Source organism: Odocoileus virginianus, chromosome 12, assembly GCF_023699985.2.
Source record: "Odocoileus virginianus isolate 20LAN1187 ecotype Illinois chromosome 12, Ovbor_1.2, whole genome shotgun sequence".
NCBI lineage: Eukaryota > Metazoa > Chordata > Mammalia > Artiodactyla > Cervidae > Odocoileus > Odocoileus virginianus.
The window spans coordinates 4503846-4525459 of NC_069685.1; the positions used below are offsets into that span (position 1 = coordinate 4503846).

The 21614-nt window shown below is 48.9% G+C and overlaps 1 protein-coding gene across 1 annotated transcript in view; it reads right to left on the reverse strand.

The window, feature by feature from the left end:
- Positions 1 to 18192, reverse strand: part of FHDC1 (FH2 domain containing 1) — a 39972-nt gene extending 21780 nt beyond the window's left edge. The window contains 4 exon segments of the mRNA XM_070474739.1: positions 603 to 705; positions 1301 to 1362; positions 11815 to 12427; positions 17340 to 18192. Of these exon segments, the coding sequence (XP_070330840.1) occupies positions 603 to 705; positions 1301 to 1362; positions 11815 to 12291 (642 nt within the window). The 5' untranslated portion in view covers positions 12292 to 12427; positions 17340 to 18192.
- Positions 18193 to 21614: the final 3422 nt, after the last annotated feature.

Consider the following 21614-nt stretch of genomic DNA (forward strand, 5'->3'; position numbering starts at 1 on the left):
CAGTCCCTCCAAAATCAGTAACTTTACTTATACTGTGGTACTATATTGTCACCATAGCCATCTCCATCTTCAGTCAATTAATATATACAACATCTATTAACAATTTACCTACCTCTTAGTTTTTAGAGCATCTTTATTCAAAAGTGGTCGGTCTTTCCTTTTTTTAAAAAAAACATGCATTATCAAACAACCCCAGGTACACCCTAGGCAAAGATCACCTTAGTTGACAGAAAAGGGAACTAACATTTATTGAGCTCCCCTGTGCCAAGTACCACGTTAGATGCTTAACAAGGGCTTAATCATCTCCACAATTCAATGAGGTAAGCCTCATTATCCTCATTTTACAGGTGAGGAAACTAAAGTTCACAGGACTTAAGAAACTTGCCCGCTTTCCCAATTAAGGGAAGGAATGTCAATTTAAACCTAGGTTCTTTAACTCCATAACTCATACTCTTTCTACTGGGTAACTTTTTACTGTTACAAGAGAAAACTCGGGCTCTGGGTAAAACAGCGTCATTCCATGTGAGTTCTGACATTCCTAAAAAATATGAAGCTTTTATTATCGCTCTTAACATCAAAAACTCATGCCCCAAATTCCTTACCTCCTCTGACTCTGGCAAAAGCTTAAGAAATTCTCGCAATGTCTCTGATCCATAGTGTTCGCTCTTTCCTTGATGGATATCTTCCACGATGGACGGAGGAGACCTTGAAAAGACAAGAATCAGATTCCATTTCACAGTTGCTGGAGGGCCTGAGAAACACAAGCCCGTAGAAATGAAAACAAATCACCTCCACCCTCCTCTCCACCCCCTCCCTCCGTGTAGTGCAGGTGGTTTTGTGTCAGTGATCGTAACAGCCCCCCTGCCAGGGGGGCTGAAAGTGCCAACAGCTACCGGGCATCTTGTTTGGGAGAAGAAAAGCAGTTCGGTCAACCTCCTGGAGCCAGAGCCCTCTCTTTTCCACGCTAGCACGCCTGAATTTAACCACTCTTTGACTCACGTGTCCATCCTCCACTAACGGGGCAACCCCTCAGGTGCATTTATAAATTCCCTGACATGTCAGGCTTGAATAGATGCCTCAGGGCAATTCTCCCTGAACTCCAAGCGACTAGATTATGCTTTTATGGAGGAAAACAGCAGAAAGTGACACACACTTGGGGACTCCTCAAGCCACGGGCCTAAAACAATGTGAAGGGATGAGGGGCGCCTTCCCTCATTAGGGAGCGTTTCAGCTCACACCCAGAGTCTGATGCTGACAGCAGAAGTGTGACCAAAGTTTCAAATGTGTGCGAACATCTTACTTCTTAAACTGCTTAAGAAATATCCCAATGTTCATGCTCCGCTTCGCATCCAAGAGAGTAATCTGGAAAAAAAGATAAGACACATAAGATTGTTAAAGTGTGAACGAGAAGAGTTGGAGACTGCTGAGCCTGTGCGCCAGAGCCCAGGAGCCACAGCTGCCGAGCCCACGCGCCCAGCTCCTGCAGCCCGAGCGCCCGAGCGCCCGCGCCCCGCAGCGAAACGCCGGCACCCAGCCAGAGAGCAGCCCCGCGCTGCGGCCACGGATAGCCTGCACAGCGGCGGAGACCCAGCGCGACCTAAGCGGATGGAGTTCTCTCTCTAAAAAGAGCTGGAGAAGAGAAGCAAGACCTATCAAAATACAACATAATGTATTAACATAAGAGAAAAATCTTAACGTATTAAAGTAAGAGAATAATTCCAGTATGTAAATCTGCAGATTGATACCTAATATAGCTTCAAAATATTATCTCCCCAAGCTTTCTGCAATATTTCCTTAATGGTAACAATCATATATACATATATATGTGTGCATATATATATATTTTATATATAAATATATATAACAATCATATAAATATATATATATTTTGGCCAAGCTGCAGGGCTTGGGGGACCTTGGTTTCTTGACCAGGCATCGAATCTGGGCCCAAAGCAGTGAAAGCACTGAGCTAACCATCGGACCGCCAGTGGATTTCCATATAGATCTATTTTAATACAATCGTAAATAAACTAATTTTCTAAATTTTGCAATTTCCTCTTAGAACAATACAGCCACATTTAAAAGCCCCAATCTGGAAATAGATGTCTTAGCATAACAAGAATCATATGAGATTTGAACTCTGAAGATATTGCGGCATGAGCTCCAACCCTGATTTATGGATGTTAGAGGACCAACACTGTTATTTTCAAAAATGTAATAAAATTCTTAATATTTTTCAAAACAAAAATTTTATTTTCATTCAAAAAGACTATATAGATCCAGTAGCCCTTTTAAAGGAGAAGGTAAGAAAGTGTCTTATACTTTTTTCAGAATTTAAAAGGGAATTTATAAGGGAAAACTCCTAGGCTGTATTTTGCCAAGTCTAAGATGCTTTTTTTTGGCATGTGAACATTTCTGGCATCCTCGCACCATCCCGCTCCATCCACATGGGACGTGAGTCAACCCTCTGTCCAGCGTGTCCTGCCCATTAGTCACTCAGTAGCTATGGGTCGGGGTCACTGGCATGGTACCACAGTGCTTGCGTTCACAATGCTTGCTTATTTTACTTGGTAATGGTCCCAAAGCACAAGAGTGGTTACACTGGCAACTCAGATATGCCAAAGAGAGGCTGTAAAGAGCTTCCTTTAAGTGAAAAGGTGAACGTTCTCAACTTAATAAGGAAAGAAAAAACTCACATGCTAAGGTTGCTAAGATCTATGGTCAGAAAGAATCTTCCACCCAGGAAATTATGAAGAAGGAAAAAGAAATTCCTCCTAGCTTTGCTGTCGCACCTTAAATTGCAGAAGTTATAGCCACAGTGCATAAGTGCTTTGTTATGCTGGAAAAGGCATTAAATTTGTGCCAGATATTTTGAGAGAGACCACATTCACATAACTTTTACTATAGTACATCATTGTTCATGAAATAAAAATTCATATTCTAAGGGAAATCAAGGAAAATGTAAACATAACTTTTTTTTCTCTGTTCTTTGACCTCCTCCTTCTCCTTTAGTATATACTGTGTATCTGTCTTACACATCGACCAAAACTCCCCATCGGCAGAAATACCTGCTCACCCATAAAAGGCAATATTCTCTTGGCATCAACAAGATAACTCCTTAGGAGATAACCTTCCTTCTTAATCTTGTAAGGGGCCACCATGACTCATCACTCACTGTTTGCTTTGTATGGGTAGATCTGGATTGTGTAGAATGTACAGCCCTCGGTCTCAAAAACTGATACAACTGTGCTTTTATGTGTAATGAGAGGAGCAGTTCTCAGAGCTTTCTGAGAGGCTGTTCCCAGGTTATGATCCTCAATTTGGCTCAAATAAAATTTTCTGTCTGTTTTAGATAAATTTTGTTTGGCAACATCATAACCATTCTATTTTACTATTCCTTATTGTTGTTAAGCTCTTACTGTGCCTAACTGATAAATTAAAATTTATCACAGTTATGTACAGGAAAAAAACACAGTACAGATCCTCAGCTTATGTCCTGATAAAACCATCATCAGTTGAAAATACTGAACATGCACTTAATACATCTAAACTACTGACATCCCACCTTAGCGCACCTACTTTAAATGTGTTCAGAAACTTCACATGAGCCTACAGTTGAGCAAAACCATCTAACACAAAGACTATTTTATAATCAGGTGTTAAACACCTCCTGGAACTGATGGAATGCTGTACTGAAAGTGGAAAACATCGTCTGTCGGCGTGCTGGCTTCTTCCTCTCAAGGTGGAGTGGCTGACGGGAGAAGCCGCACCACCGCTGCCCAGCATCAGAAGATGGGACTGTACCACAGATGGTCCATGGGGAAGGGCCCAAACTCAAAAGCCCAAGTCCGGCTTCTATGAATGTCTATTGCTTTCATACCATCGTAAGGTTGAAAAATCTTAGTCAAAAACATCATGGGACCATATTCAGAGTTTGGTACTATTCATGGTTTCAGGCATCCACTGGGGGGTCTTGGGAAGTATTCCCTGCAGATAAGGGAGAACTACTGTAATAATTGGGGAGGCTTTATCAGACTGAAAATTAGAACCTTTTATAGAAGGGCTTCCCTGGTAGCTCAGACGGTAAAGCGTCTGCCTACAATGCGGGAGACCTGAGTTCGATCCCTGGGTTGGGAAGATCTCCTGGAGAAGGAAATGGCAACCCACTCCAGTATTCTGCCCGGAGAATCACATGGACTGAGGATCCTGGTGGACTACAGTCCATGGGGTCACAAAGAGTCGGACACGACTGAGCGACTTTTTTCACTTTCTTTCTATAGAAGGTAGTAGTAGCAGTGTCAGTCACTCAGACTTGTCCAACTCTCTGCGACCCCATGGACTGTAGCCCGCCAGGCTCCTCTGTTCATGGGATTCTCTAAGCAAGGATATTGGAGTGGGTTGCCATGCCCTCCTCTAGGCGATCTTCCCAACCCAGGGATCGAACCCGTGTCATCTGCATTGCAGGCAGATTCTTTACTGTCTGAGACACCAGGGAAGCCCCTTTTTAGGGGGTGGATATTGTTAAACACAGAAGCCATTTCTTTGGAAGTAAATATTCTAGTCAAGGCTACGGTTTTTCCAGTGGTCATGTATGGATGTGAGAGTTGGACTATAAAGAAAGCTGAGCACCAAAGAATTGATGCTTTTGAACTGTTGTGTTGGAGAAGACTCTTGAGAGTCCCTTGGACTGCAAGGAGATCCAACCAGTCAATCCTCCTAAAGGAGATCGGTCCTGGGTGTTCATTGGAAGGACTGATGCTGAAGCTGAAACTCCAATACTTTGGCCACCTCATGGGAAGAGTTGACTCATTGGAAAGGACCCTGATGCTGGGAGGGATTGGGGGCAGGAGGAGAAGGGGACGACAGAGGATGAGATGGCTGGATGGCATCACCGACTCGATGGACATGAGTTTGGGTAAACTCCGGGAGTTGATGATGGACAGGGAGGCCTGGCATGCTGCGATTCATGGGGTCGCAAAGAGTCGGACACGACTGAGCGACTGAACTGAACTGAACTGATTCAGCCAGAATATCTGGAGGAAAGATAACCTTAAAATTCTCCCATTTTCCCCATTTATTTTTTGGAAGAGGGAGACTACCTAAATAGGAATGTTGCTATAATGCTCTTTCTTTCCAAATGTATGCGATTCATTGTGAACAGAAAAGAATCAGGTTTCAGATTAAATTCCTGATCTCTGGGCCTATTTCTAAGTTTATAAGAGGCAGCAAGACTGTTAACCAAAGTTAATGAAGTTAATGGGACTTCCTGGCTACGAAGGTTAAATTTTTACAAGAGTATGGTTGCCTGCTTTTGAAGACTAATCTTAAACAATCACATTATTTACTATCTGAGGGGTTTATTTCATCTTAACACAATCACCTGCCAGCCATAAAATAAACTCCCAAGCTAAAAGGACAGGCTCCTTATTGGAATCCTGCACAGGGATTACAGTTCAAGTTCAGTGTGAAAGGAAGGGAGAGGAGACGGGAGAGAAAGGGCGAGAATAAAACCTGTCACCCTTCACATCCTCTAAGAGGAGAGCTTACACCAAAAAGAGGAATCTGGATTTCAGACAGAAAATGATGTGCTTATTAGAATTCACAACTAAAAAGTCAGAGCATGCACACTAATCTGGCTGTTTACGTATCTGAAGAGCTTTTTCTGCATTCATATCTACCCAGAATGAGGACAAAACTTCTTCTATATTTTTTCATTAAACTACCACCTCCTGCTATATCTAACCTTGACAGCAGCACCCTCCCCCAGCCCCACCCTCAGCCTCTTCAGCCATCGACCCTCAGGGACTCTGCTCCCCATTGCTAGTGCTGCTGGAAAAGCGGTGGAGAAATCCCTGTCGTTGTTCCTATTTCACAGATAAGGAAACTGAGCCTCAGGGATGTCATTTTATACCTTCCCAAAGCCACAGGCTCTCTCTGCTTCCTATTCACCTAGTTCTTGTGACGTTCCCTTCTGCTGATGAAAGGAATCCAGAGAAATAGCGAAGGTCCACGCCAGCCCAGTATTCACAGAGGTGCTTTTCCAGGAATGGTCTGTAGAGAGCGGTCCACAGGGCCTGGCCAAAGTGCCGGTGACCCCAGGGCTGTATGCGTGGGACAGAGGACAGCACCCAGGTTCCCACCAGCTGAGACGCCTGCCGGGAGCGGAGCTCTGAGCAGGGGGTGCGGGGCGGGGGCCACGCCTGGGGCAGCAGCGGTCCCCACAGCCTGAAGTGAAGCTTCAGGACCTGGTCCGTCATTAGAGGGGCTGCTCGGGGGAAACTGGGGCCGGCCAGCACCGAGCACCGTAAAGGGCAAACAGCGCCCGGCCTCCTGCAAAGCGCAGGACAGTGAGGCGGCCGGGAGCCCTGCGGGGACGCCACCCTTCCCTGCAGGCCGCCTCGGCTCTGCCCGGCGCGGGCAGCCTCCTCAGAGGGCACCACCCGTGAGCCTGCCAAAGCGGTGTCATTACATAGTCCTTTGAAGAGGGTTATCACGACGCGACACGTGTAAATGAGCTTATCTCACTTCCCCAAGGGCTGGCCGGCAGTGTAGGGCGCGGGAGGCGCTGCTGCTCTGCGTCACCCCCAGGAGTGCACTCCTGCGGCCCAAGAACGGGGTGACCGACCCGGCCCCTCCCGCCCCACCAGGCCCAGTCAGTCCTAGCGACTCCTCGGGACACCACCGCCCGCAAGGCCGGTGCCCTCGGCGTGCACAGAGCTCATGACCGTCCCGCGAAGGGCGTGCCTGCGAGTTCACTACCCCCGGTGCACAGGGGAGCCGAGATGCGAGGGCAGGAGCCGGCTCGCCGAGCAGCCAGCAGCTCTAGCCACAGTCTCCCGCAGGCCGCCAGGTCAGGGCTCAGGCCCCGCTGCAGCCCTGAAAAGGCAGCGCTGTCTCCGCGCTCAGGAAGCTGGTGGAACGCCTCCTCCCACCGCCTTCCTGGTAAAACCTCCAACTAAGCGCTTCTCCTTTCTTCTACCATTCTTACACTCTCATCCACCTGCTCCAAGCTCTGCCTCTCATATTCATTACAGGAAGAAGAAACTCTTCTTTTTAACTGTGGTAAAACACACACGTGCTGTGCTGTGTTTAGTTGCTCAGTCGTGTCCGACTCATTGTGATCCCAGGGACTGCAGCCCGCCAGGCTCCTCTGTCCATGGGATTCTCCCGGCAAGAATACTGCAGCGCGTTGCCATGCCCTCCTCCAGGGCATCTTCCCCACCCAGGGATCGAACCCAGGTCTCCTGCATGGCCGGAGGATTCTTTACCAGTTGAGCTACCCAGGAAGCCCCAAAATACACAGAACAGTTACCATTCTACCATAAGAGTTAACCATTTTTTAAATGTGCACTTCAGCGGTGATAGGTACACCCACACTGTTGTGTGAACATCTCCAGAACCCTTCATCTTGCAGGCTGAGGCTCCGTCCCCATTATACACTGACTTCCCTCCCCGCCCCTAGCAGCCACCTCCTAAGTGTCTCAGACTTCAGAACCTTCTGGGGCTAGGACAGAAGTTGACAAAGAATGACTGATACCTGAATTACTACGTGGGAAAATAACATTACTTTACCCAAATTTAGAAAAGCCAATCCTCCTTTCTTCCTCCCTCTCTCTTTCCCATCCTTACTTTTCCTAATAAGCAATTTTAATACTTTCTTACATGGTATGATTAATGAACAGTAATTGTAACATCACTGCAGACACCACAGTGGACGATCTCAAGTGTTTCAACGCTTACATTTTTTTTTCACGTTTCAGTTTTATGGACATGTAATTGAGAAATAAAATTGTAAGAAATTTAAGGTATACATGGTGATTTTATATATATATATATACATATATATATATATATATATACACATTGTATGCTGATATACAGTCCCCTCATCTAGTTAAATAACATCCATCACCTACCATATTTCTCTTTTGCCCTGTGTGTGTGTGTGTACAGTGAAGAGCTACTCTCTTAGAAAATTTCAATTATAGAATATAGTGTTATCAACTAGTCAGCAGGTTCCACATCATGTCCTCAGACCCTACTTATCTTACAGTTTTCTCTGTGAACACCTATTCTGACCCATCATACTGATGTCTTATAAGACAGCCCCTTTGCTCCTTTGGCTCAGTTCTGGCGGTTCAGTTTACTTTCTTTGGAGGATACCAGATGGCTAGGACTGTCTTGGCCTTCAGAGCATTTCAGATTCTATAGGGAGACTAATGCAGCCCTAATTAGCCAGCTCTGGAGGGCTGAAGAGCAGCGCTAACAGATGGACAGAGGCTTCTCAAACCTGAGACCACTAAACTCGGGAAAGAAGACGGAGTCTGAGTTGAATCTCTTTATTACTATCCCCAATAATACTGTTTGTTATTTCTAGTTACTTTATTATAGTTTATTATTGTAGCATCTGTAGCCTCTTCAAGTTAATTTTTAGCTAACAAAGATACACAGACAGTACCTCATAACATTTTCCCCATTACTCAATGTTCTAATTTACTATTTTAGATGTTGCTCTTCCTAAATTTAGCCATTCTCAAATCCAGTTCTTCCCTGTCTCTCAGTAACTTCTTCCTTCAGAGTATAATGGAACTTATTTGTAATGCTTTATAAGCTCTTTAAAGCCACAGCCAACCGCATAATGGCAGGTCATTTCTGTAGGAGGTTATCACATTTCAAGGGGACATAATCGGATTCGTGGTATGTCTGAGTCTCCAGAATTATGAGCTGTGTGGCAGCAGATTGGAAAGCCACACGTCCAGGCTCAGGATGGGCCTCCTTGGCTGTATATGCTCCACGTGCATGCTTCAGCTTGCAGAGTTTCCACCCTGGACTCCACTGACTACTGAAGGAATTGGAAAATGTATCACTGGTCTGTGTTAGACTACCATTCTTCTGGGCTGCAACTTCTCTAGAAGACAATCTAATGAGGGAATAAAATAGCATGTACTGTATTCTTTTGCCAAAAAAAAAAAAAAAAAAGAAGTATATGTAATACTTCTTACTTTGAGCCATGTTGGAGATAGCATGAAAAATGGAAATGAATTCTGGACCCTCTGTGATGTGACAATATTACCTAAGTGAAGTCTTCTTCCCTTAAATCCATCTACCTTCACTACTTATCCTGAGTACAAAAGAGCTGAAGAGTTAGATCACCTTATAATACAGTCACGGTGATTTAATTTTTCTTTCTAGATGGCTGTCTCTCAGATTAGGACCTACATGTGTTAAAAGATATCTGCACACCCACCATTCACGGCAGCATTATTCACAAAAGCCAAAAGGTGGAAGCGACCCAAGTGTCCATCAAAGATGACAAGATAAACAAAATGTGATAAATATATGCCTGCATGCTCAGTCACTTCAGTCATGTCCAACTCTTTGTGACGCTCTGGACTGTAGCCCACCTGGCTCCTCTGTCCATGGGATTCTCCAGGCAAGAATACTGGAGTGGGTTGCCATTTCCTCCCCCAGGGGATCTTCCTGACCCAGAGATCAAAACTGAGTCTCCTACAACTTCTGCCTTCGCAGGCGGAATCTTTTACCACTGAGCCACCTGGGAAACCCTGTGATATATACGTGCAATGGAATATTAGCCTGAAAATTCTGACACATGTTACAACATGGATGAACCTTGAAAACATTGCATTAAGTGAAACAGTCCGTCACAAAAAGACAAATAGTGTGTGAGGTACCTAGGGTAGTTAGATTCATAGAGATGGAAAGGGGAAGGGTGGCTGCCAGGGGCTGGGAGAGAGGACAGTGGGAACAGGTTTAATTTTGCAAGATGCAAGGACTTCTGTGGATGGATGCTGATGGTGGCCATTCAACAATGTGAATGCTTCCATGCTACTCAACTATACACTTAAAACTGTTCAGAGAGCCTTCCCTCATGGTCCAATGGCTAAGACTGTGTGCTTCCAATGCAGGGGGTTTGGTCAGGAAAGTAGATCCCACATGCTGCAACTAAGACCTGGCCCAGCCAAATAAGTAAACAGCTTTAAAAATTGTTAAGAGGGTGAATGTTATGCTATGTATATATCACCACAATTTAAAATATAATTATTCACTTTCAGGTTTTTCGTGTTTTTTTTTAAGTTAAAGGAAAAAAAAAAAAGGAGAAGTAAAGATGTACCTAGAGAAAAGGGAGGTGACGAGAAAGACTCTTTTGCCTGAATTTTAGATCTGGCCTAAGAAGTAGGCATTTCTGCTTCCGCCTTAGTTGGGAAAAGATGTCACAAGCCCCTCCTGTTCCTTCCATCGGTGGGTCTTCATCCCTCTTGAAGTCACAAACATACTGCAGCAAGTTCCCTACAGCCTCTTGAACATCTGGCCGGCGGCCTCCCTGGGGGCCTGATCGGCCAGACCCCCTTCTGTCTGGGATGGGCTTTCCTGAGACACGCGCTCTGACTCTGGGCCCCCATCCACTGTCTCCTTCAAAGTGCTGGAAGGCCCGAAAGCAGAGCCGGGGAACAAGGGTGAGGATGACCTATTGTCCAGCAGGAGCGTCTGCTGGACGTGAGGTCAGAGGCCAGGGCACTGAAGAAATGCTCTCCTGCTCCTTCTGATACTGAAACGACGCACTCAGAAATAAAAGGTCTTTGCGTAAAGCAAAGAGCAGGGAAAGCCAGGCTCGGCGCGGAGGACGCTGAGCATGTGCGGAGGACGCTGAGCATGTCCGGAAGACATGTCTCATGGCTCACTCCTAGGGTTCTCCGCATTTTATAAGAGACAGACTCTTGGCTGTTTCATACAGCCAGTTGCAAGAGCCCCCAAACAGAGAAAAGAGGTCAATACTGCCGCTCAAGAATTCAGCAATGTGGAGAGCTACGACTTCATTCCAGAGCCCTGCCCAATCTCTTATCTAGTCAGCTCTATCTCTAACCTATTTTCCTTGCTCCTTTCCAACAGATTAAAAAATAATGCATTTCTATTGCCCTTATTTTGGGGGGTGTCAATGTTCTTTTACCTCTTGGTTTCCTAATTACTTCTTCTAGCAAGTAGAGTTGTTTTAATTTATCTCCGTGTTTCTAAACAGATAATACTTACAAATGTCATTTTGCCTCAGTTTCTATAAGACACAGTGACCTGTTTCTCTGAGGCCATGCTTTCACTGAACTTCTCAGAACTTCCTAGCTTTATATTTTTCTCAAAGTAACAGTTTGTGTTCACTGGAAACATGCTTCCTAGAAAGTCTATCTAAAAATAGCATTATGCTTTGACTGTCAGAAATCTGTTCTACAATGGCCAAAATTTAATTAGGAGGTCAGAGGAATACAGACCACCTCAAAACACTTGTGAAAAGAAAACTGGAGGGAAAAACAAAGATAAACGTCTAAGGATGTACATTACTTAATGATGTTATTTAATAAAAGGCACTGTGTCTCAGAGAGCTCCAGTTAATGTCAAATAACTGAGTTCAGAAGCTCAGTCTCGTTTCAGCGGAGACTAATAAGACCGGACTTCGGCGGAGCTCTTCCCCCCGGGTGCGGGGGCGGGCGTGGGACACGCAGATGTGCTGGAGGCAGGGCTGGGCTGGGAGGCGAGCAGCGAGGCCCCAGACAGCATGTTCTCCGCATGAGGTCATGGTCCTCTGGGACGTCTGGGAGGACACGGCTCGCAGGCCTCTTGCACTTTCTTGCTCCTTAGCTCAGGCTCATCATATAGCCCCCCCCCCCCCCCCTTTCATTCTCAGAGCATGTTCACTTCGGTTATCTCATTTCTCAGTGATTCCAGCAGGTTTTGGAACGGAGGCACATACCCAAACACAAAAGCGCGCAGCATGAGGAGAACCGCCCCGCCGTGGGTCACTCTTACCTCTTCTCTGGCCTCCCTGGAGGACGAATTTAAAGACCCTCCCCTCCTGGAAGGGGAAGCCTTGGTGGCATCTTCCTGCTGCCCAAACAGCTCTTCGACCGTCTTGGTGTCGATCTGGTAGTGATGTTGCTGGCTGGCTGCCAAGGTCCAGATGTTGGTTTTGCCCCGAACTTGCTCTTCTGGAATGGTTTTCCAATAAAAGCTTCTCATCCGCTTTTTCTTACCAAGCTGGCTGTAGCCGTTCAGGTGAGAGTTTGGGGGTAGCTCCGGAGGCGGCGGGGGCACCGGCGGCGCCCCCGGCAGCGGAGGGGGCGGGGGCGGGGAGGGAGGAAAGCCCTCCCCCGAGTATGGCCCGAGCGGCGGGGCCGGGGGCGGCGGGGGCGCGGGCGGGGCCTGCCCGGTCACGAAGCCGGCCGCCATGGCGGTGTTCCCATTGCCTTTATCGCTGACCAAGGAGACACAATTCATAACATGCATAGCACCGTCGCCTTCTAAGGACGGAATTTCTTGACCTTGGGGAAGCAGACACAGACATCAAACTTGTGCCATGCTTCTCCATCTGCTAGCAGCCCGCCAGAGAAAAGGCAACGGGGTCGTGTGTCCTCTTCCAAACCTGCGAAGATAAAACAACTTTCAGTTCGGTTCAGAACACTGCCACATGGCCGCTTCCTTCCGAGGCCGCTGCCTGTCCTCCCAGGGTAGCTGGGTGTTAAAATCAGTGAGGGGCCGCAGGTCCAGAGGAGCAGGGAAGGGACTAACACTTTTCTAAATGTGAACCAAATTTTACTACCTGGAAATGCTGCCAAAGCAGCGATGGTAAACCCCACCTGGACCTTCCATTGACCAATAAAACATATTTACCGAGAACCTGTGATAGGTTCAGCTCACTTTGTGAATAAGCTACTTGTTCACTAGCGGGCTCGCTTCCTTGGGCCGTGGATCTCCCATCCCTGGGGAGATTACCCAGATGGCTGCAGCCTCAGTGAGTCTACCTTTCTCCAGCAGGGACGTGTCCCCGGGCCAGCGGGTCAAAGGGCATCCTCCACCTTGCACATACGATAAAATAATGGCCAAACCTTCTCCCAGAATCAGGGCCACCATCTTCTACCTATACTCGGAGACGCTGCTTCCCCGCAGAGGAAAGAATGCCAGGCGTGAAGATGAAAGGTTCCAGCTCTAAACCAAGCTTTCTTGCTTACAATTTTAGAAGGGCCACTTCCCCTCACTAGACTTGGGCTTTCTCATTTGTAAACTTAGGAGGTTGGGATTGACCTCCACCATCGCTTCCGAAGCAGTTGTTTTGGGCTCCTGTTAAGACACTCTGTACACTACCAGACCATTTCACTGCCTCTCCTGCTCCATCTGACACTATTAGCAGAGCAGATACGGGCACGAAAGGGGATGTGCCCAAACCATGCCTGTCACTGTAGGTGGAAAGCTTTACCGCCTGAGCTACCAGGGAAGTCTCCTTACACCTGTCACGTGTCTACCCCGCATCCACTCAGTCACAGACTTATCTCAGTAGCTTGTGTTTTTATTGACCTTTAAATGTTTGTTTTTGGTGTTGAGCTGTTGCAGAACCTGGTGTGCAAACAGGGGTCAAAACAGCTACATTTCTTCAGCTATGAGGACAGGTGAGTGCAGATGCAGGACACAGGGTCCTGTGAAGCGCACACCCCACGTATGTGGGCATGCAAATAGGGGGCTGCTCTGCCCAGGTGATAAAGGGTCTCATGGAGGGGCTTTTTAGCCTGGACCTCTGAGAGCAATCATCCTTCTACAGCATTCACTTACACATCTTCATCAAACACAGCAGAATTCCACTGGAGTAAGTGTTATTAAATGTTTTACACAGAATCATATACAAAAGGTAGGCTTGCCTTGGGAGTAAGAGGGATGACTCCAGAAACAGAGTCTCTTCCTCAGACCCCAGGTCTGCTACTTCTTTGGGGGTGCAACCTGGGGTGACGTAGATTGTTTAACTTACATTTCAGCATCCTCCTCTGTACTCCACACTGTAAGCATACACCGCTCCATTGGTCTGTATGAGATAAATGAGCGCATACATGTACACCCTTACCAAGATGCCTGGTACATAGTGAGCTATTACTAACAACTGGTATCAGATGTACATACAATTTCTGTTTATTTTTACAAGTGCTGCATTTGCTTTAAAATATGTGTTGGGTTTATAAGTAAAATGTTAAGTTGCCCTTGGCTACTGGAAACACACCTTTGATATTTCCAATCTCTGCTTTCTAGGTTTGTGACCTTTGTCCTTTTTCAATACTAAGTGATTGTATATTACATTTCTACCCATTACAAGAACAAATGTGTTTATGAAACATTTAAATATTTAAGTTCTAAAAATTATATATGGGTAGAAAATAGGAGAATTGGATAATTTTTTTTAGCATTTTAAACACTTTTAAGTGCACATCAGTGGCATTAAGTACACTCACATTGTTGTGTGAAGTGTCATCATGGGATAATTTTTTAGAAAGTAAAACTGAAAATATTTATCCAAGCCAACTTACAACTCACTAGAGATGCAACCAGCTTTCAAAAGGAATTTTCATAATTATCATTGGGGGCATAACTAGGCTGTTTTCATAGTTGGCACCCCTAAAGCAAATGACTCATTGTCAATTACAGTTTATAGTTATATTTGAACTCTTCTTCTCTCAAGACTGTACAGGTAATCTTGGCAGTTTATCCTTACATTTTAAAAAATACTTCTGTACATGAAATATCATATATAGAAGAATTGCTAATCCTCCAATTCACCTCCAATTCCAGATATGCTGACTTGTTTATAGATTATCCCTGTTAAGAATGGTGATGAGCTAAAAAAGCCCCCGTCCTAGAAAGCAGTAACTCATTTGGTGCTATTAGTATATGCACAGCTGTGCCATTAAACCTCCCATAGCAAATGTGAAGATACTAATAAAGAGTGAGAAAGACTGTGCCCTCAAAGGTCGTGCAACAGCACTGTCTCCTAATACCAAAGCCCCAAAGCATATAGGTTTTTTTGAGTATAGCCTTTTCTGCAGAGAAGTACAAGCTTAAAGCTTGTCAAAGTAACAAGTGACACGAGTTAGTTTTGCATGGGCAGGATTCTAACCACTGTTCTGTCTTGAGAAAGAATTCTGTTTTAGAAAGTTAAAGGGACAAAAGAAAATTTACAACATTGTTCCTGGTATGTTGTCTGGCTAATTTTTTCCCAGGGTAACACACAAGGATCCTAGGCCCCCAACAGCTTCTAATGAATGAGTTCTCCAGCAATGATTAGCTAAGATGCTAATGCTTTTACTAGGAGCCTCAATGGGGCTTTGACAGGGCTTCCCCCTTGGGCCACGATTTCCAATGTCAAAGAGATGGCAGGAAAAAGAAAGTGCAGACAGACATTCTAACCCTTTCCAGTCCCATGAGATACTGAAACAGAGAAACACAAAGAACCAGATTAAAGCTTGTCCACAGTAAAGATGTAAAGGTGTACTCTCTAAGCCCGCTAGAACACAGGTGACGCAAGAGCCCCAAAGCAGACTGCTTCACACAGTGGGCAGCTGCCTTCTGGACAAAGGAATTAGCTTTGGGCTCTATCTGGAAAACGTCAAGTGTCTCATCAATCTCCCCCAGGGCAAAGAGAACAGGCTTGTATTTAGCATCTCACCTACAGGTTGGGGACCTTAGCAGCAGGGGGGACGGCTGCTAAGGTTGACAAATGCCCAACCCTGAGTAAATCATAGAGGTGTCACAATCAGTCTCTGAAGATGAGAACTTCTCTTCAAGTCCTCTGACTGCTAATCAGGACCCACTGGGGGTAAATCTGAGTGGAGGTCCCTCCTGGGGAGGTTGTAGCTCAGCTGAGCATCTCCCAACTATGGGTTTTTAATAAAGGGATGTTTGAGCCAATCAGTAAGCAAAAAGTCTTAGAATGAGAGTGTTTATAAGGGTCTTCAAAGGAGCCCCAACTCGCTTGCCTTTGCTCTTGGTTATCAGAAACAGTGTTGAAGCTCTTGAAGGGAGTGGGTGGCAGGGAAGAAAAGAATAAGCATATTTCATTTCACAGTGTATTTAGGAGGAAATCATGTTCCTGAAAGCTCGTTCAGGGCTCAGAGCTTTCCTGAAAGAGGGTTAGTAGGGCCCTGTTGCTCAGCTGATCACTCACCCCCTCGGTCAACAATAAGCAAAAGTAAATGCCAGGGAAAACCTACCAGGAAAACCTTTCCCTTTGATTCCTGACTTGTGTCACAGAGGAGGTGGGAGCAGGAAAGGCTGGCCCACACCCTTCTGATGACAAACGAGGGCAGAGCAAGCCTGGTGTGGAGGGAAGAGGGAGAGGAAGCCCCAGCTCTGTCTTATTTGCGGGGAGAGGAGAGTATGGGAAGGTACATTAATTCTACAACAAGGAGTGTTTGCTCCCACCAACTTACTGGGAAAACGCCTCCCCCAACACCTATCTTTCAAAACCTTTCTTGATTCTTGAACACAAAACGTCAACCACACAGTGGAACCGGAGCTGGCAACACCCACCCAACTCTTCACCTTGGCACTTTCACCAGCAGTGAGAAACCCAAGGTGCTTCCAGTCCCCGCGGTTAACCGCCTGTCGCACAACAATCCACAGACACACCAACGCAACACCCTGGGAGCAGAGGGAAAAAACGCCTGTGTTTTGAATGTACATTTTCAGCTTCTCTCAATGTCCCCAAACCAAGGGGGCGGGGGGGGGGGGGGGGGGGGAGGACCTGGGCGCCAAAGGATGCTCTAGAGAGAAAAAAGCGCTTGCGATTCATTCCAGGAAGACAACCGTGGGTCAGGAGGGGTGGGGGCGGTCACAGACGGTCAAAACCCAGGGCAGTTTCTGTGCAAACAGCTGTTTGAAAATGGACTCCCGAGGAGTCGGCGTGGGGAACACCGGACCCGATTTCTTTCTGGAGGCCCAGCGGTCCCCCAGGTCTCTGCACTGGCGAGCGGTCCACCGCGCCCTTCCACCCCCAGCCCCCGGCTCGCGGGCCGCCCCAGCCACTCACCGAAGCGCCACCGGCCCGGCCGCACGAAAGGCTCCTCGGGTGCTGCCTCCGCCCGAGTCCCCGGGGAGCCTCGTTTGGCCAGTGCCGCTTGGGCCGCGGGCGCCTGCGCGTCCTTATCTGGGCGGCGGCGGGAGGGGTGAGGGAGAGGGCGCCGGTGCGCGGCCCAGATAGGCGCCCACACGCGCCGCGCAAGCTCCGCGGCGGGCCCGGGGCGCGCGCTGGGGAGGCCCAGCCGCCCTCGACGCAGGGACACGCGGGTCCGTCGGGCCGACGCCGGGGCCTGGCCGGACCCTGCGCCTCCAGGGAGCGCCGGGCGGGAGTCCACCGGCAGAAGGTCCCGGAGCAGCTGCCGCACCGACGCGCCCCTCCCCGGCCCCGCTGGGGTCGGCGACCCCGCCCCGCGCCTCCGGGGCACCCGCCGATCCCCGGGGCCCCGCCCCGCCGCGCCGCCCAGCCTGGTTCCCCCAAGCGGAGTGGGGGGCTCGCTCACCAGGGAAAGTGTCACTGGGCTTGACGCTAAAGGAGGGGGTCTCCCGGTTTGCGGGCTCCTCCCGCTCCTCGAATCTCCGCGGAGACACTTTCCCAGGTCCGGGGTCTGGGTCCCGGGCGCGGGGGAGAGAGCCTCACGGCCGCAGTGCGGAGCCGGGCAGAGCCGGCGAGGAGAACAGACGGGAGACGCCTGGTGTTTGGTCAGGGGATTAAACCGGGAGCCCCGGGTCCCCGAGCTGGGGCACCGCGGCGGCTGGAGGTGACCCACCAGCCCACCCGCTTCCTCCCTCAACTTCGACGAGCGCAGGGTTCAACTTCCAGCCTGAACTTCGCACGGGCCGAGCGGACGTGCCAGTGAGAGTGCCGCCTTGTCGTCGGTCCGCATCACCCGGACGCCGTCTGGCCAGCCCCGCACCCACTGGCAGGCGGGCCGAGTCGTGGCTCCCGCTGGCAGGAGGGCCGAGTCGTGGCTCCCGCTGGCCGGGGACCCGGCGCGGCGCCCCTCGCTGCGCGCTCTTGGATGGGCGGGGATCCAGTGCGAGCGCAGTTTATGCGAGTCCTCGCAGATGAAGCTCAATCAGCCAGCCGAGGTTTAACCCGGAGGCGGCCGGGGACCTATCTGGCTCTGTGTACGCGGGTCCAGACCGGAGCGTCTTCCCCTCAAGGGGTCGATCCCTGTCGTCTGCGGCCCGGCGACTGCAGCCCAAACCTCCCCAGCCTTCCCGGTGCAGCTCGAAGTCAGCCGCGACTCGGCGCCCCAGCACCGGGTCCGAGCTGATCCGCTCCTCCGGAGTCGAGGACTCTCCGTCCCCGGGTACTCCCGAGCAGCGATAGCTCCACCGGGGCCGCACGACTCACTCACCCGCGGCCGGTGCTCCCCGCGCGCGCTCCTCTCCCCGCCGTCCGCGGCCTCCCAGCGCCGCCGCCTCCTCCCGGCTGCTGCAGCCGCGTCAGCTCGGGACCGCGAGGGGGCAGGGCGGCGCGGGGCGGGGCGCGGCCGCTGCCTCAGGTAACAATGCTGCAGACCAGGCTGCTCCCAGCGCCGGCTGCAAAGGGCAGCACGCCCATTCCTGCTCGGCCCTTCCGCCCTCCCTCCGCGAGCGCCCACGCCGGTGCTGCCGCGTTCACCTGCGCTGGGCCCGGGGGGCGTGGTAGCCAGCACCCGAAAGCTGGCGCAGAGCGGCCACCGAGGAAAGTCGGGGGGCGGCAGGGGGCAGAGAGGTACGGACTGTGCAGAAGAACCAGGTGTCCTCCTGGAACCAGCAGAGGGAGGCGCCAAGCTGGTTCTGAACCCGCAAGTGGCTCCACAAAGGAGCCTCTGCGACAGCCTCCCCAGCACCATTGCCCGCGCACACGCGCGCGCGCACACGCATATTAGCACATGCATGCACGCTCAAACCCCGTCCCACACACAAACGCGCGCCAGGCCACCCTCTGCCCAACACACTCCTTTCTCCCAGGAACAGGAGTCCTCACTGGGTCGAACTGGCCCAGCCCGCGTGGCCGAGTCCCAACCGGGCCGTAGCTCCCCAAAGGTCAGCTTCTCCCTGCTCCTGCCATTAGGTACGTTTGTTACTTTTTTTTTTTTTTTTAATCTCCTCAACGATAGTGGTAAGAGAAACCTTTCAGTTATATATAAAAGAAAAGGTTCACCCCAGGACTGATTGGATAAACAGACGCTGTCTGGGAAAGGCCCCTCACAGGAGGAAACCCGGGAACGGTTTAATCGCATCTTTTTTCAAAGTGACTTGTGACGCCAGGCAGTGAGAAAGGAGTAATCAAAGAAAACTCATCCCGAGCGAAGCGGCTGATGGGAAATTAGCTGCAGGGGTGGGGAGGTGCCCTCTGCGAGGATGAAGTCATTGCTACCTTTGGCTCTGTGCTCGAAGATAACAGACCAGGGCTTATCCAGCTTCTGGTGCCTGAGGACTTCCGCCTTTGTGCCCTGTCCACAGCCCCTGAATTCCCAGGACAGAATTCCCGGCCTCCACGTGGATAGAAAAAGAGAAGCTATTAGGGTAAAACCGAGAACAAACAGCCCCCACCCCCAAACAAAATCCTGCCCAGCAGGCTTACACTACCATCCAGAAAAGTAGATCCAAGGAAGACCACAGAAAATCTCAAGGGTTGAGGAGTGTCTGTTACAGAAGAGAAGACCTCGAAGGAATAGTGATGGCAGAGGCAAAAGTTAAATTACAGAATAGCAAAGTGAGGAGCTAATGACATCCTCTTTTCTTTTATGTTAACCTTGCCAGATGAGGCATCTACAGACACTTCTTGCTCAGCAAGCCCCCTTCCTCACAATGTACTGAGTGTGCATTCTAAAATCAGTCACTTTTATTGAAGGGTCAAGTCCAGTGACCCATCCTCAGTCCTTCAACCCTTTGATGTCCCTGCAGCATCCTGACCTGCAGGCCTTCTCTCTATCTCTCCGGCCTCCTCCACTGCCCCTTCTTGTCCTCTGAGGACAGTAACTGGATTCTTCGAGGTCTTAATTTCCCCCTATCCCAGGGGTACTGTCTCTGACTTCAACCTACAGGGGTCTAGAATTTGTAGGGCCTGAAGCTTGGATATACAACTCACCAGGGAGCTTTTAAAAGTAAAACAATAAAGACTTACAAACAACACCAGCTTGGTGTCCTAGGAAGCGTCTGGGGATAGTGAGAGGCATGAAAACGTGAGCTCTGCTTTCACCTCTATATCAGGGAGTCTTGCATCCATACTGTCCCTCTAATGGTTCAAGTCCAAATTCCTTGTCCAAAAGTCAACTCATCTGTCTCTCAAGACTAGTACTCTTCCATCTGCATCCCTTATTTAAAACCTTATTTTTTTTTTAAAGATTTTTCGGTGTGGACCATTTTTTTAGAAGTCTTTATTGAATGAGTTACAATATTGCTTCCGTTTTATGTCTTGATTTTTTTGACCACAAGGCATGTAGGATCTTAGTTGCCCAATAAAGGATCGAACCTGCATCCCCTGCATTGGGAGGCCAACTCAGTAACCACTGGACCTCCAGGGAAATCCCAAGACCAGATTTTTAAAATTTAAAATCCCAGTTTTCCTCTGGGTCCTTTTTCTCTTTTACATTTTTTATATCCAAGTATTTGCCAGATTTGTTGCTCTTTACCAAGTAGTATCTACTCCATCTGTACTTTATATCCACCTCCACTATACCAGCCCCAGTGAGAGGAAGGAGGGGGTGATGTTTCTTTGCTGTTAGCTGTGTGTCAGGCATCATGCTTGATTCTCATGACCATCCTAGAAATCCTACTTTTTATATTTCCCAGCTTGGACAGTTGAAACTGGACTCTTGCACCCACTGCCTCAGCAATCTTCTGCCCTGCCTCTCTTCTCCTGGCTCTGCTGTGAGGTCAGTGTTTTTTAAAGCCTGGTTTCATCACACTAGCCACCTGTTTGAAACCTTCTGTGGGTTTACACAGGTGCCTATGGGGAGGAGATGGCCACCTTCAGTCCGACACTCTGCCAGCATCCTTCCCTCATCTCCTACAGTGTAAAGCATCCCATTTCACTCAGTTTGTATAGAGATGTGTTTTTGATGTATTTGCAGGAGGTGAATTCCACGTCCTTGTACTCCGCCACCTTGATTCCTTTCCATTTCACTTGAGCAGCACCATGTGCTTGATCCTGAAAGAGACATGTTTATTTTCATTCTTCTTTTCTGTGTTGTGCATATGAGGTGGCCAAAAAGCCCTTGAATAGAGCAGAACACAATTCTCTCTCTAATGTCCCAGTGGGTTGTATCTGAGGCTGCAAATCCAGAGGACAATTTATCCTTCATTCATTGTATCATTCATACACCTTCATCTCACCTAAAACTGTGCTTAGGACTTAAGATCTCCAGTTCATCTGTTTCCCAGCAATGTGCCAGCCACTCTGCAGGGAGGCCGGAAAGACTCCTGAAGCCAGGCTGCCCAAAGTCAGCGCAGCTCCTGGAGTCTGTGGCCAGAAGGTGACTGCTGCAGCTGCTTCCTGGGCTCCTGGGCCGTGGCCAGCCCACACTTCTCCAGACCAGCTGGGCCTCCTGGGAGCACGGCAGGGCTCAGAGTGGCCTCCTAGATGCCAGCTGCAAGTCCTACTGAAGAATTCTGTTTGCAGCTCTCCCCTCCCTCTCCCCAGGCTGTCCTTCCCTGAGGGGCCAATTCATTTTGTTTCTTTCAGCCTCACCTCCCTGGCCCTGAGATGCTTTCAGTTTTTCCTTCATGGAGCATTTCAGGTTTGGATCTCTCGTTGTGTGGGTGCTGGGTTGCTCAGTCAT